This window comes from Salvelinus namaycush, chromosome 42 (genome assembly GCF_016432855.1).
Source record: "Salvelinus namaycush isolate Seneca chromosome 42, SaNama_1.0, whole genome shotgun sequence".
Taxonomy (NCBI): Eukaryota; Metazoa; Chordata; class Actinopteri; order Salmoniformes; family Salmonidae; genus Salvelinus; species Salvelinus namaycush.
Window position 1 is genome coordinate 11865759 of NC_052348.1, and position 13577 is coordinate 11879335.

Below are 13577 nucleotides of genomic sequence, written 5' to 3' on the forward strand. Positions count from 1 at the left end.
TTGAGCCACGTTTAGGAGTTCTTGCTCATGACAGCACTACCTGTCAAGCCTGCTGTGACAATAGCAAGTTCTACTGCTGTAGCCTGGCTGGACTAGTGAAGAAATGAAAGTCGCAGGTGCCTCTTATATTTTGACAGAGGGGAGGAAGGGCAAGGTCTCTGCGACTTGCCTTTAGAACCAAATCTTATCAAGCCGGTCCATTTTAGTTAACGGTTTTTGATGCATTATTTCATTCGCCTCCTTATCAAGTTTCCGACCGGGGGAGAGGAGTTCTACATGGAAACGCAGTGACAACTCCAATGTCGCGGTGTCATCGGCTAGAAATCCAACTCTCGTGCGCTTGTGCCTTTCGCGGACTACAAAACATACTTTGTTGACTCGAAGGCTTATTTTGGGAACTGTTTTGAATGGGGAGGGAAATATTTTCGTTGTTTACCTCCAGACTGTCGACATAGCTGGAAAGAGGATACCATTGTTCTTTTCTTTCACCGACTTTACTGTATCCCATTACAGCCTTTGGGGGTGAACAGGTGCCTTACCTGTTAACGCCACCTGTCCTCCTGTAGCAATGGCTAGCGAGGAGACGCCTGGTGCTGGGCGACCAGCCGGGCAAGGTGATGGAGTTGCGGCGGTGTCGCTCAACCCTGGGATCCCAATCCGAGGAATCAAAATGAAATTCGCTGTCCTAGCCGGCCTGGTGGAAGTTGGGGAAGTTTCCAACCGGGACATTGTGGAGACCGTCTTCAACCTGGTAAGCTGATTATCGGAAGCCACACTCTAATCTAAATAGTCCCTGGAAACCGTCCATCGAGGATCATGTTACATGTTGCTCTGTTTACCAAACCTGCCTTTTCTATTTTTCTGGTACACCTTAGGCTACCTCCTGGCCACAATATTTGTTTATAACGAAGGCTATATTGTTACTAGGCTACTTCATTATCTAGCCTACTATATGGTCCAATAGCTGAGTATATACTATTTACTTTCCATTATAAGGTAACTAGAGTAGTAGGCTATGCGGAACTAGGCTATAGCCTATTAGTTAGAAATGTGTGGGCTAATGGTGCATACGAGTTTTCTTTGTAGAATTTGTATGGTGATGGAAATGCTATATTGCTTTTACAAATCATTACTTGGAAAAGCTTTGTAACCAACCAGCGAGGCATGATCACTTTTCATATTATTCATACAGGATGCAATGGGCATAGTCTTATCCTGTTCATAGTTTAGAAAAATGATGTTTATAGCCCTACAGTGGAGGTGTGTAATACCCATAAAACCTAGCGATCCAGGGAAATGGTTCCAATTGTTTTTTCCACCATTCATTTTTCCCATAGGGGATTTTAGAAACATTTAAAATAAGGTCTGTGTTTTGTGTAGGCTTACCCTGGCGTGGTGTTTTGATAACCATGTAAATCTCTCTCGGACAACTTGTATCAATATATTCGGCTCTATTTACTCTCAGATTCATATACATCATGCAAAACTACAAATCCCTGCAAGCTCCTGCACGTCATCTCAAGTGGACACCTTTGCTAACAGGTATTGTGTCAATTTAAAACGTGCACAAGACAGTTCACAGAATTGTCAATTTTAAAGAAATATAGCCAATTTATTCAGTACTACATTTAGCTAACATTAGATAGTTAATCCTGAGATTCTTACCTTTGCCTCGATTCGTCAGTCGCTTCCAGATCATCATGGTATTTGTAGTTCTTTATGATAGCCACATTAGCAGCTAATTAGCATTTCAGTTTTGGGTGGTAAATACAGGTGAATATATGAATGTCACCTTGTCCTAGAGAGATTTACACGGTTATCAAAACGTCACGCCAGGGTAAGCCTTCATGAAACACAGCCCTCATTTGAAGTGTTTCTTAAATCCCCTATGGGAAAAATGAATGGAAGAAAAACGATTGGAACCGTTTCCCTGTTTGACCGCTAGATTTGATAGGTATTATGACTCCTACTGTGGCACTCTGTAGGTACTAAAGTGACATCTTAGTGACACTTTAGTAACAGTTCTACAGTGGGAGTGTAATAGACACAAGTGCATACTTGTTGGACTATAATTATATGGGAACAGGGCCTACATGATATCTCTCTATCATGATTTCAGTTTGTTTAAAAGAGGTGTGTCATATTTCATGATAGTCTGCTCAAATTGCACAATATTATTCTAAGGTATCTCTGCAAGGTCTCTCTCTCTCTCTCTCTCTCTCTCTCTCTCTCTCTCTCTGTCTCTCTCATATATATATATGTTGGTTGGCTGCAGACATTGAGGCTCAGGTCTAGGAATGAATGAAACCAATAGAGGATAGGCTAGTGAGTCGCTGAAGCAGAGCATGGAGGGTTAAGTGGAAAAAGAGCAGGAAAGGCTGGCAGTTAATGAGAACGAGAGGAAGAACTGGCAAAACTGCTCTGTCACTGTGGCAACACAATGGAGACACACACACACACACACACACACACACACACAGGCTGAGGCTCATCCCCAGTCATCACAGTAGGCTCCATCACCTACTGGGAGGGATGTGGCCTGTGGGGCACGGCGGCACTGTAACCTCCCTCCCTCCCCACGTGAACACTAACTCCCTCATGGAGTCAGCCAGTCAGCCTTCACCCTCAGGTAGCCGTGAGGAAAGTGGATAAGTGTCTGGCTGCTGGAACAATGCCTTAGCATTTAGAATGCTGTTTCAAATGTCATGCCAAATATAGAAACCCAAGCATGATTTCTTTTTGGGGGGGGGGGGGCGGGGTGTCAAACATTTTTTCTGTCGTTCATGTCTTTCAGTTGAACAATATCACAGTGGTACTAGTTTTATGCACCGTCGTGTTTCCGAACTCTGTTTTCAGCTTTGTGCTGCTGACCTGCACGGTGTGCGATAAACTCAGAAATATAATCCCTCCAGCGACGTGTCTATTATAAAGTGCATATTCATGATAGTTTCTTTATCCAGAGAGGAGAAGACATAATTGCAGTACACAGAAATGAGCAGTAGAGACAACCTGCCAGGTCTCCGATGTGCCAGAGTGAGGGGATCTCTCAGGCTGTGTCTGCATCCCAAATGGCGCACTATTCCCTACATTCTGCACTACTTTTGACCAGAGCCATATGGGACCTAGGTCAAAATTAGTGCACTATATAGGGAATAGGGTGCCATTTGGGAAACAACGTGAGTCCCTGGGCCTACTGATGCGTTTGTACCCGACCTGTCTCCCCTCCATTCCCTCTTGTTTGTTTAGCATGGCCAATGTCATTTGAGGTTTTTGAGACATGGCACTTTGCATTTCATGCTCTGTGCTCTTCTTTCTGATCTCCTTCTGCTCTCTCGCTCACTCGCTCACTCGCTCACCCACTCACTCACTCACTCACTCACTCACTCACTCACTCACTCACTCACTCACTCACTCACTCACTCACTCACACACACACACACACACACACACACACACACACACACACACACACACACACACACACACACACACACACACACACACACAGCTGGATTTATCATAGTGGCTGGGACCTCCTCTCTCCAGAAGTGGCTAATTTGCAGTCGCTCCGCGGATGACTCATACACCCATTGTTAGGTCAAAGGCACAATACATTTTTCCTCAAACAAATCTCTCTCAAATGAAAAGGATATCCAGCCAGACTTAGGACAGTGCAAGGGATCATGGGTAGCGTAGCATTCTGAATTAGGCCTGTCCCCGACTAAAAAAATCTTGGTCTACCAAGAGTCGTCTGTTCTTTCGACAAATTGATTGGTCAACATTTTTAAACGTGTAAACGTTTTAATCAAATAAACTATATGCACTGAGCTTATCTGGTGCTTTCAGCGCACTGTTTGATGAAATAATTAAGACGCACAAATGACTAGAGGGAGCCGACCTAATTGATTTGTATGTGCTCAGACTTGCTGTGCTGTGTTTAAAAAAGGACAGCGAGTGACTGTGTGACTAGCATCCGTTGTCTCTGTCCTCCATGTTGCAGTGATCACTACTGAACTTCAACAGTGTTTATCCCGCTGTCCATGTTGCTGAAGCTGCAACATAATTACAGCCATTTCTGACTGAAAAGTTCTATTACCAAAATCCCTCATTTGTTTAGGAAAAACATTCCCTCAACTAGTGATGCACCGATATGACATTTTTGGCCGATACTGATTTTTAGCGGCCTTTTTAAACATTCTAGTACAGTTAAATAGTTAACACACACATGGGCGCAGCGGTCTAAGGCACTGCATCTCAGTGCAAGAGGCGTGTCTGGTTCGAGAGGCGTCTCTACAGTCTCTGGTTCGAATCCAGGCTGTATCACATCCGGACGTGATTGGGAGTCCCATAGGGCAGCGCACAGTTGGCCCAGCGCTGTCCGGGTTTAGCCGGAGTAGGCCGCCATTGTAAATAAGAATTTGTTCTAAACTGACTTGCCTAGTTAAATAAAGGTTACACACACACAAGTTATTTTGTTGGCATTTACGTATGTCCCCATTACTAGTAAAACATAATCAAAACCTCTTTCTTTCACTTACTTGCTGTGCTGTTTCATTGTTAATTTGTTCAGTCATTTCATTCTCAACCAGGATTTCTATGGAACGTCGTTTGGGTCTTTGCGTGTCAAAAAATATACTATTTAACACTATTTGACGTGTCAAATAACACCATTTGACGTGTCAAATAAGCTTGTTGACCAATCAGGACCTGAATATGACTGCACATCACATAATAATTTAACGCTTTCATACATTTTTTACATGTTGATTACACTCACTTGTATTTCATATGTCACAACGATTCATCGATACGTATGCTATGATGCTGGTAAAGTTGTCACGCACACCTACAGTGTTGGTAAAAAAAAAGCTAGCTAGCTCATGGATGCAAACAATGTTCTTCCCCAAAAACATAGCAAAACGACATCTGTTTCAGTAGCTATATAGCTAGCTAGCTAACTATATAGCTAGGTGTCGTCATCTAAAATAACCCTAATTTATATGACCATTCTTATTTGATTAATGGTGGTCGGAAGCTAGCCACAATAAGAAATAGGCATAGTGGACTTTGCGGTTAGCCTTCAAACTACAATATGGCATAATTCTACTATTTGCATCACTGTCAATGACATACTTTTATTTTGAAGGCAAACCGCAAATTACACTATTGTGCCTAATCCTTATTGTGGCTAGCTTCACAACCCGTTCCGGTCTAGCCTTTCTAGCCAGATGAAGCTAGCTGGCTGCTTATAATGTTAGCTTTGGGCAACAGGGTTAAGTAGCTGGCTAGCTATTTATTTTCATGAACTGAAGTTCAATTTCAATAGGCGAACAAGTGGCAACCTAGCTAATACTTACTCACAAGGATTCCTAAATCATTGCTAAGAATTATCAAAATACCTGCAGTTTTTACTGGTCATTGTTTTCAGGCTGGTTGTATTGGTGCTAGCTAGGTACCAAGCTAAAGCTAGCTACCCCAGAATTTGCGGTCAAACAAATGATGCTTTATTACCAACGCGGTATTGTAAACACATCGTTCGTGGCCGGTGTTTGCTTGTTTGCAGACTTTTTTGTACAGCTTTGGCAGTGCTACTGCATCTATTTTGACATGCAAAGACCCAAACGGCGTTCCATAGTATGTATGTCATGAAGCTAATAGCAGTGACACTATTACTGTGTAACTTCGGTAGGGCAACATTGGAAAAATAGCGCACTTGGTAGTGTTGCAGAGAACGGTTGATTGTCAAGGGCAATGAATTCCATTATCTTGGCTTTAATGGATTTCGCCTTTGAGTTGTATCGCTGAATTCTTTTTTACTCTTTCAAATGACTGCTTGACTTGTTGACTGCTCGATCCACACAGCAGACATTGTGGGCTAGTTTAGGAATGCTATGTTGCACGTACGTATATATGGCAAAATTTGACGTGGCGTCAGTACGTCATGTACCTACGTCATATAGGTATGCACGTCAGCTTTGACATCGGTTTTGCACATCGGCATTAAACTAGACATCCGATTCCGATATGTTCACCGATATATCATGCACAACTACCCTCAACCCTTGCTCTCTTTACGTGACACATGTATGCATCGCATGCACGTGACCAATAGGGCCTGACCTATAGAATATTATAACAAACTCTGAACACATGACAATAAAATGGATACAGAGGACGTGACAAATAAACTCGAAACAGGGGAATGTACTGGTTGCCTTCTGGTTGCTCAGAAGGTAAAGTGTGAAGTCAGATGTGTGGTATAAATTTGACTAGTTGTGGAAAATACTGGAGAGCAAGACACATATGGTCTAGGAAGTTACGGCAATTCAACATTGTTTTAGAACCGCGGAGAGCCATCACTATCCAATGCGGGAGAAAGCACATTTGTTATAAAATAATTTGTATTCGTATTGCACCGTTGTTCTTATGTTATAACTATATACAATTTCAGTAGCACATGTCTTAGTGATGGACTGCCATCCCCACGGCCTCCACAATGGATCAGTCCACTCAGACAGGCGTCACTCAGACAGGCTTGTACACCATGAAATTATTCTTGTTTTTTGCTACTGTTCAACTAAAGAAATCTCGATCGACCAACAGCCTATCGACAATACAATCGACCAGTTTATATCTTCCAATTGGCGACAGATTTTCATGCAAATATTCTAAAATCTGCATAAAGAAAATATGTGCATTTTCCCACCAGTGGTGTTAACCAAACTGACTTGTTGCTGATAAAATGCAGTGCGTGATGACGTAGTGCGCAAAACATGTTATTTTTTTGTACCAAATAAAAATCTAAAGTTCATTGTGTTTCCATTGCATTTTCATCTCTACCGATAGTTTTGTCACAAACTGTTGCGTTATATAGTGTATGTGCCCACTCTGGTCTCTGCATGTGTGCTCTAGCCAACAGCTGGCAGATACAGTGCTGCTGGGCTAGTGTACATGATGACTTTATTATGGATGAAAGCGAGAATATTTTATTTTAAAAGTCAAGTGTTTTTTTTTTGCTTCAATGGAGTGATCAGGGACATGCAACTATAGTTTTCCTTCACGAAAAATACATCAGTGCAACACATTCAGCAGAAATGTATTTATATTTTTCATTTCTATCAGATTACAACAGAAGTGCAACACTGTTTGGCTAGCAGCCACAAAAGTGAATGATCTAACAATGAAAAATCTTATTTTTTTGTGCAAATACGATGTATGGCCATCATAGTTCTAATTAGAGGTCGACCGATTATGATTTTTTTCAACGCCGATACCGATTATTGGAGGACCAAAAAAAGCCGATATCGATTAATCGGCCAATTTAAAAAAATAAATAAATAAAAACATTTATTTGTAAAAATGATATTTACAACAATAGTGAATGAACACTTATTTTAACTTAATATAATACATCAATAAAATCAATTTGGCCTCAAATAAATAATGAAACATGTTCAATTTGGTTTAAATAATGCAAAAACAAAATGTTGAAGAAAGTAAAAGTGCAATATGTGCCATGTAAGAAAGCTAACGTTTAAGTTCCTTGCTCAGAACATGAGAACATATGAAAGCTGGTGGTTCCTTTTAACATGAGTCTTCAATATTCCCAGGTAAGAAGTTTTAGGTTGTAGTTATTATAGGAATTATAGGACTATTTCTCTCTATACCATTTGTATTTCATTCACCTTTGACTATTGGATGTTCTTATAGGCACTTTAGTATTGCCAGTGTAACAGTATAGCTTCCGTCCCTCTCCTCGCTGCTACCTGGGCTCAAACCAGGAACACATCGACAACAGCCACCCTCGAAGCAGCGTTACCCATGCAGAGCAAGGGGAACAACCACTCCAAGTCTCAGAGCGAGTGACGTTTGAAACGCTATTAGCGCGCACCCCGCTAACTAGCTAGCCATTTCACATCGGTTACACCAGCCTAATCTCGGGAGTTGATAGGCTTGAAGTCATAAACAGCGCAATGCTTGAAGCACAACGAAGAGCTGCTGGCAAAACGCACAAAAGTGCTGTTTGAATGAATGCTTACGAGCCTGCTACTGCCTACCACCACTCAGTCAGACTGCTCTATCAAATCATAGACTTAGTTATAACATAATAACACACAGAAATACGAGCCTTAGGTCATTAATATGGTCTAATCCGGAAACTATCATCTCGAAAACAAGACGTTTATTCTTTCAGTGAAATACGGAACCGTTCCGTATTTTATCTAACGGGTGGCATCCATAAGTCTAAATATTCCTGTTACATTGCACAACCTTCAATGTTATGTCATAATTACGTAATATTCTGGCAAATTAGGCGGCCCAAACTGTTGCATATACACTGACTCTGCGTGCAATGAACACAAGAGAAGTGACACAATTTCACCTGGTTAATATTGCCTGCTAACCTGGATTTCTTTTAGCTAAATATGCAGGTTTAAAAATATATACTTCTGTGTATTGATTTTAAGAAAGGCATTGATGTTTATGGTTAGGTACACATTGGAGCAACGATACGCACCGCATCGATTATATGCCATGCAGGACACGCTAGATAACTACACATGGTTGATGATATTACTAGTTTAACTAGTGATTATGATTGATTGATTGATTGTTTTTTATAAGATAAGTTTAATGCTAGCTAGCAACTTACCTTGGCTTCTACTGCATTCGCGTAACAGGCAGGCTCCTCGTGGAGTGCAATGTAATCAGGTGGTTAGAGCGTTGGACTAGTTAACTGTAAGGTTGCAAGATTGAATCCCCCGAGCTGACAAGGTAAAAATCTGTCGTTCTGCCCCTGAACGAGGCAGTTAACCCACCGTTCCTAGGCCGTCATTGAAAATAAGAATGTGTTCTTAACTGACTTGCCTAGTTAAATAAAGATTAAATAAAGGTGTAATTTTTATTATTTTTTAAAATAAAAAAATCGGCCAAATCGGTGTCCAAAAATACCGATTTCCGATTGTTATGAAAACTTGAAATCGGCCCTAATTAATCGGCCATTCCGATTAATCGGTCGACCTCTAGTTCTAATGTTTATCATAGAAAGAATGTAGCCAGCTACATTTGTTTTGCTTGAAGTTCATCTTGCATTTTACCAGAGGAAAGCAGGCTACACCTCAAAGTAGCTACCCATCAGTCAGAGCGCTGTCTACTGATAGTTTGTGAATTCTCATCAGAGTAGAGGTGCACCTGAAGCACCAAATTATCCTGACGCCGAGCACAAATTGCAATAAAGAGCATTTTAGATCTGCGTTTACAAAACGCAGCAAGATATTTCTTATGCGTTTTATCATTTTGTTTTTTTCTGCGTGAAACACTCTGCGTTAACACGGGCCCTGCATTATGGACAATAGCTAGGCCTAGCTGTAGGTCTACCTCAGGTCGTCACACTCAGCCAGGAAGCTTGATTTAACGGCGCCTCCCCACTCACTGGAAGCTGAATCGTATGCCACTCTGGCTCTGCTCTGTAAACCATTGACTCAGAATGACTAAGACTGCTGGGCTCTGCTCTGACACTGGAGATGGGGGATTTGGCTCTGTGGAATGTCACCTGGGTTTTACTCCAGGCCAGGTTGCTATGGCCGGGAGGCCCATGATAGCCGTTTGTAGTGGTTGCCATGGAAACCATACATGGAACAGGCAATCAGGTTCCCCTCTCCCTGATGCTGTGGAGTAGGTGAAGTTTCCCCTAGACGCTGGGTCAGTTTTGTTTTTCCCCCACTAATAGTTAAGGTTAGGATTGGGGGAAGGGGAAACTGATCCTAGATCTGTACTTTGGCGAGACCTCTGAGCTAATACTGTAGTGGATATCCCTGTGCTTCCTGGTCAAGGTTGTTAGATAGTTAGAGTAACTACTTTGTGCATATGTGTATGCATTTTCTATTTCAATTCTCATGCAGAGGGACATGGCCCTAGTTGTACCTTGTGCTTTCATCCATAATTCAAATATTTCTGAACTTTTATTTGAGTTCGTTTGTAGGCCTCTCTGTCTGTCCAATTATTGCATTCAGTCTTTATAGATTAACAGCTCCTCTTGTCTCAGATCTCATAAATATTTCAGCCTGCGCTCCTGTATTCAGTTTCCTCAGTAGAATTTCATAGGCAGCTGAGCTGCATGTATTCAGTTTCCTTAGTAGAATGTCATAGGCAGCTGAGCTGCATGTATTCAGTTTCCTCAGTAGAATTTCATAGGCAGCTGAGCTGCATGTATTCAGTTTCCTCAGTAGAATGTCATAGACAGCTGAGCTGCATGTTTTCAGTTTCCTCAGTAGAATGTCATAGACAGCTGAACTGCATGTATTCAGTTTCCTCAGTAGAATGTCATAGGCAGCTGAGCTGCATGTATTCAGTTTCCTCAGTAGAATGTCATAGGCAGCTGAGCTGCATGTATTCAGTTTCCTCAGTAGAATGTCATAGACAGCTGAGCTGCATGTTTTCAGTTTCCTCAGTAGAATGTCATAGGCAGCTGAGCTGCATGTATTCAGTTTCCTCAGTAGAATGTCATAGACAGCTGAGCTACATGTATTCAGTTTCCTCAGTAGAATGTCATAGACAGCTGAGCTGCATATTACAGAAACCCTGTTCCTTTACCTGAATCCTGACTTTCAGCGTCTCTGCTTAGTTGACTGTGGCAGAATCAATACATTTTTTTATTTTGAGATGTCATCAGGCTTTCGTGTTCTCTCTCACGTGTGTGTGTGTGCGCACCGAATATACAGATGTCGCTTGTCTCCTGTTCTGTTGTGGTGATATTGATGACGGGGTCCTTCTCAGAGGTAGGCTGCCTGTCAGGAGAGAAATGAGGTGCTCCAAACTAGAGCATCTCCTCTCGCCGACGCTTTAAATAGCACACACACACAATCACATTGTACAACTTCTACTGAGGGCACAGGGAAGGAACAAGGCAACTACTCTCTCCAGGCGTGCTCTCTCCTTCTTTCTCTCTCCGATAACAGAGCCTTCTAATCTTGACACATGAATGATATCCCATCTGCTGCCTCTGTCACACACAAGACTTATTCTACTTCTGTCTCTTTGACTCTCTCTCTCTCTCTCTCTCTCTCTATCTCTGACTCTGTGTGTGTGTGTGTGTGTGTGTGTGTGTGTGTGTTTTATGTGTCTCTCTCTCTATCTCGGTGTGTGTCTCTATCTCTGACTCTCTCTCTGACTCTCTCTGACTCTGTGTCTCTCTCGCTCTCGCTCTCTCTCGCTCTCTCTCTCTCTCTCTCTCTCTCTCTCTCTCTCTCTCTCTCTCTCTCTCTTTCTTTCTTTCTTCTTTCTTTCTTTCTTTCTTTCTTTCTTTCTTTCTTTCTTTCTTTCTTTCTTTCTTTCCTTCTTCTTTCTTTCTCTTCTTTCTTTCTTTCTTTCTTTCTTTCTTTCTTTCTTTCTTCCCCCCCCCCCAAGGAGATTCAAGGCACTGTGGACTAGTATCTCAAAGTAGTGCTGCTTTTTACTCTGCTGCTAATCCCAATAGGATAGTTCTCTATTTTCTTTAAACACCTCCCTCCTGCCCTCTTCTCTTCCCTCCTTTAATATTCCCTTTAATATATGTCTGTAGATACAATCACACAAGCACTCTATTTCTTTGTGAGGCTGTGCTGTTTCACATTCCCTCGCTGTAACCTCCTCCCTCCTGACAGAAATTGGCCTGATAATTTTTTTTAAATAATGTGAATGAAAGTCTAGTAGGCCTTCTGCTGCTGCTGCAATCATGTTGAAGTGGATGGTTTTGAAGACCTGAATGTACTGTATCTAGGCCCAAACTGGTTTTAGTCAGTTTACGGTTTGAGACCATAACACTTGTATTTGTGACCCTTTGACTTGGCAGTGAGACACCAATGTTTTAATTGGTCGCTAGGTTCACAATTTGCTTATTTATTTATAATCATAATTTATTGAAACCGCAATTGGTATGCAAACCAGCTATTAAAAATGTTGGTCCGAAGTCTTGGTTGAATCTTTGTGATGCGCAATTGTAATCATGCTCTTTTTGAATGAACAGTCCCAAAAAAACCTTCCCATTTTAAATGTGGACTGCAAAGTACGCCTACCCGGCAGAATAATATCACATTGATTTGTTTTGCAAACTCTGTCATCACATGTAGCCTACACTGTACAAAAGCTCCGCTAGCCAATCACAACTGTCTCCTACTAGGCACACAATTGAATTAAAGGACAACTACTCTCTCCACATGTTTTATTTTCCCCCCAGACCTCAAAAGTGGTTTCTTGATGTGGTTTAAAAAGGCATTGTTGTGGTTTAAGAAAGGGGGTTTGAAGGAGACCTATAATACTGTAGGCCCAAACTTGTTTTAGTCAAATTGCTATTGGTCCTCATTGTGTGTCCATTTTCTGCTTAACAACCATCATGGTGACTGGGCATTTATTTAGCCAACAGGAGAGCAAATAATCACCTACAGTGCTTCAGTCATCCTCTCTCTGTGCTGACAAACATACAGACTGGGGGACGGCTCAGAGGATTTAGTATCCTTAACGCCTTCACTATCTTCTGGTGGCTCTCTTTACACTTTGATGGGACAGACGTGTGTCAGCTGATAGACCAAACGAGCCTCTGAACTGGGCCTTCATAAAATGGAGCTATCCATGACTTTGTCTGGCTTAGATGCTTTTCAGCATAACTTCTGTGGCTGTGGTTGAGAGCTTCGAGTTCCTTGGTGTCCACATCACCAACAAACTATCATGGTCCAGACATACCAAGACAGTTGTGAAGAGGGCACAAGAAAGCTTATTCCCCCTCAGGAGACTGAAAAGATTTGGCATGGGTCCTCAGATCCTCAAAAGGTTCTACAGCTGCACCATCGAGAGCATCCTGAGTGGTTGCATCACTGCCTGGTATGGCAACTGCTCGGCCTCCGACTGCAAGCCACTACAGAGGGTAGTGCGTATGGCCCAGTACATCAAGCTCCCTGACATCCAGGACCTCTATACCAGGCAGTGTCAGAGAAAGGCCCTAAAAATTGTCAGACTCTCTCAGCATTGTTTGTTATTAAGAGCTTGTAAGTAAGCCTTTCACTGTAAGGTCTGCACCTGTTGTATTTGGCACGTGTGACAAATAACATTTGATTTGTGGTGTTATTGATTTTGGTTGTGGTTTACAATGTTACTTCAGGTCAGATCTATAGAGGTTAAACAGGAAGCTATTTAAATTCAATAATGTGACATTGTCCCCATGGTTACCACGCAGCCCATCATTTGAAAGGCTATTACATATATATAATGCATTTTTTCTCGCCACTTAAGAGGAAGGCAAAATCGAATGATCATTTAATGTTTCTCCCCTTTCATTTTCATAATGTTGACAAATGTCAACATCTTTAACTTTCTAGCCAATACAGGCTTACAGATTCTTACCTGTCAAGCTACACGTAGTTTTATATTGTATAGCCTATTTGAAGAGACAAACAGGTGCCGTCTAACATAATGTAGGATGAATTGGTCAGTTGGGGTCAGTGTTAGGCCTACTACCCTATTTACTACTGTTTGACTGTCAGCACTCCAAATAGAATCCAGTCGTCTGTTGGCCTAGGCCACTTCTTCTCTGCCATTTTGTTATT

General features: G+C 41.8%; 1 protein-coding gene across 1 annotated transcript in view; it reads left to right on the forward strand.

Moving 5' to 3' along the window:
• Positions 1 to 519: 519 nt before the first annotated feature.
• Positions 520 to 13577, forward strand: part of LOC120034740 (lipopolysaccharide-responsive and beige-like anchor protein) — a 40229-nt gene continuing 27171 nt past the window's right edge. Inside the window, exon 1 of the mRNA XM_038981343.1 lies at positions 520 to 751. Within this exon, the coding sequence (XP_038837271.1) occupies positions 569 to 751 (183 nt within the window). The 5' untranslated portion in view covers positions 520 to 568. The remainder of the gene's footprint in view (positions 752 to 13577) is intronic.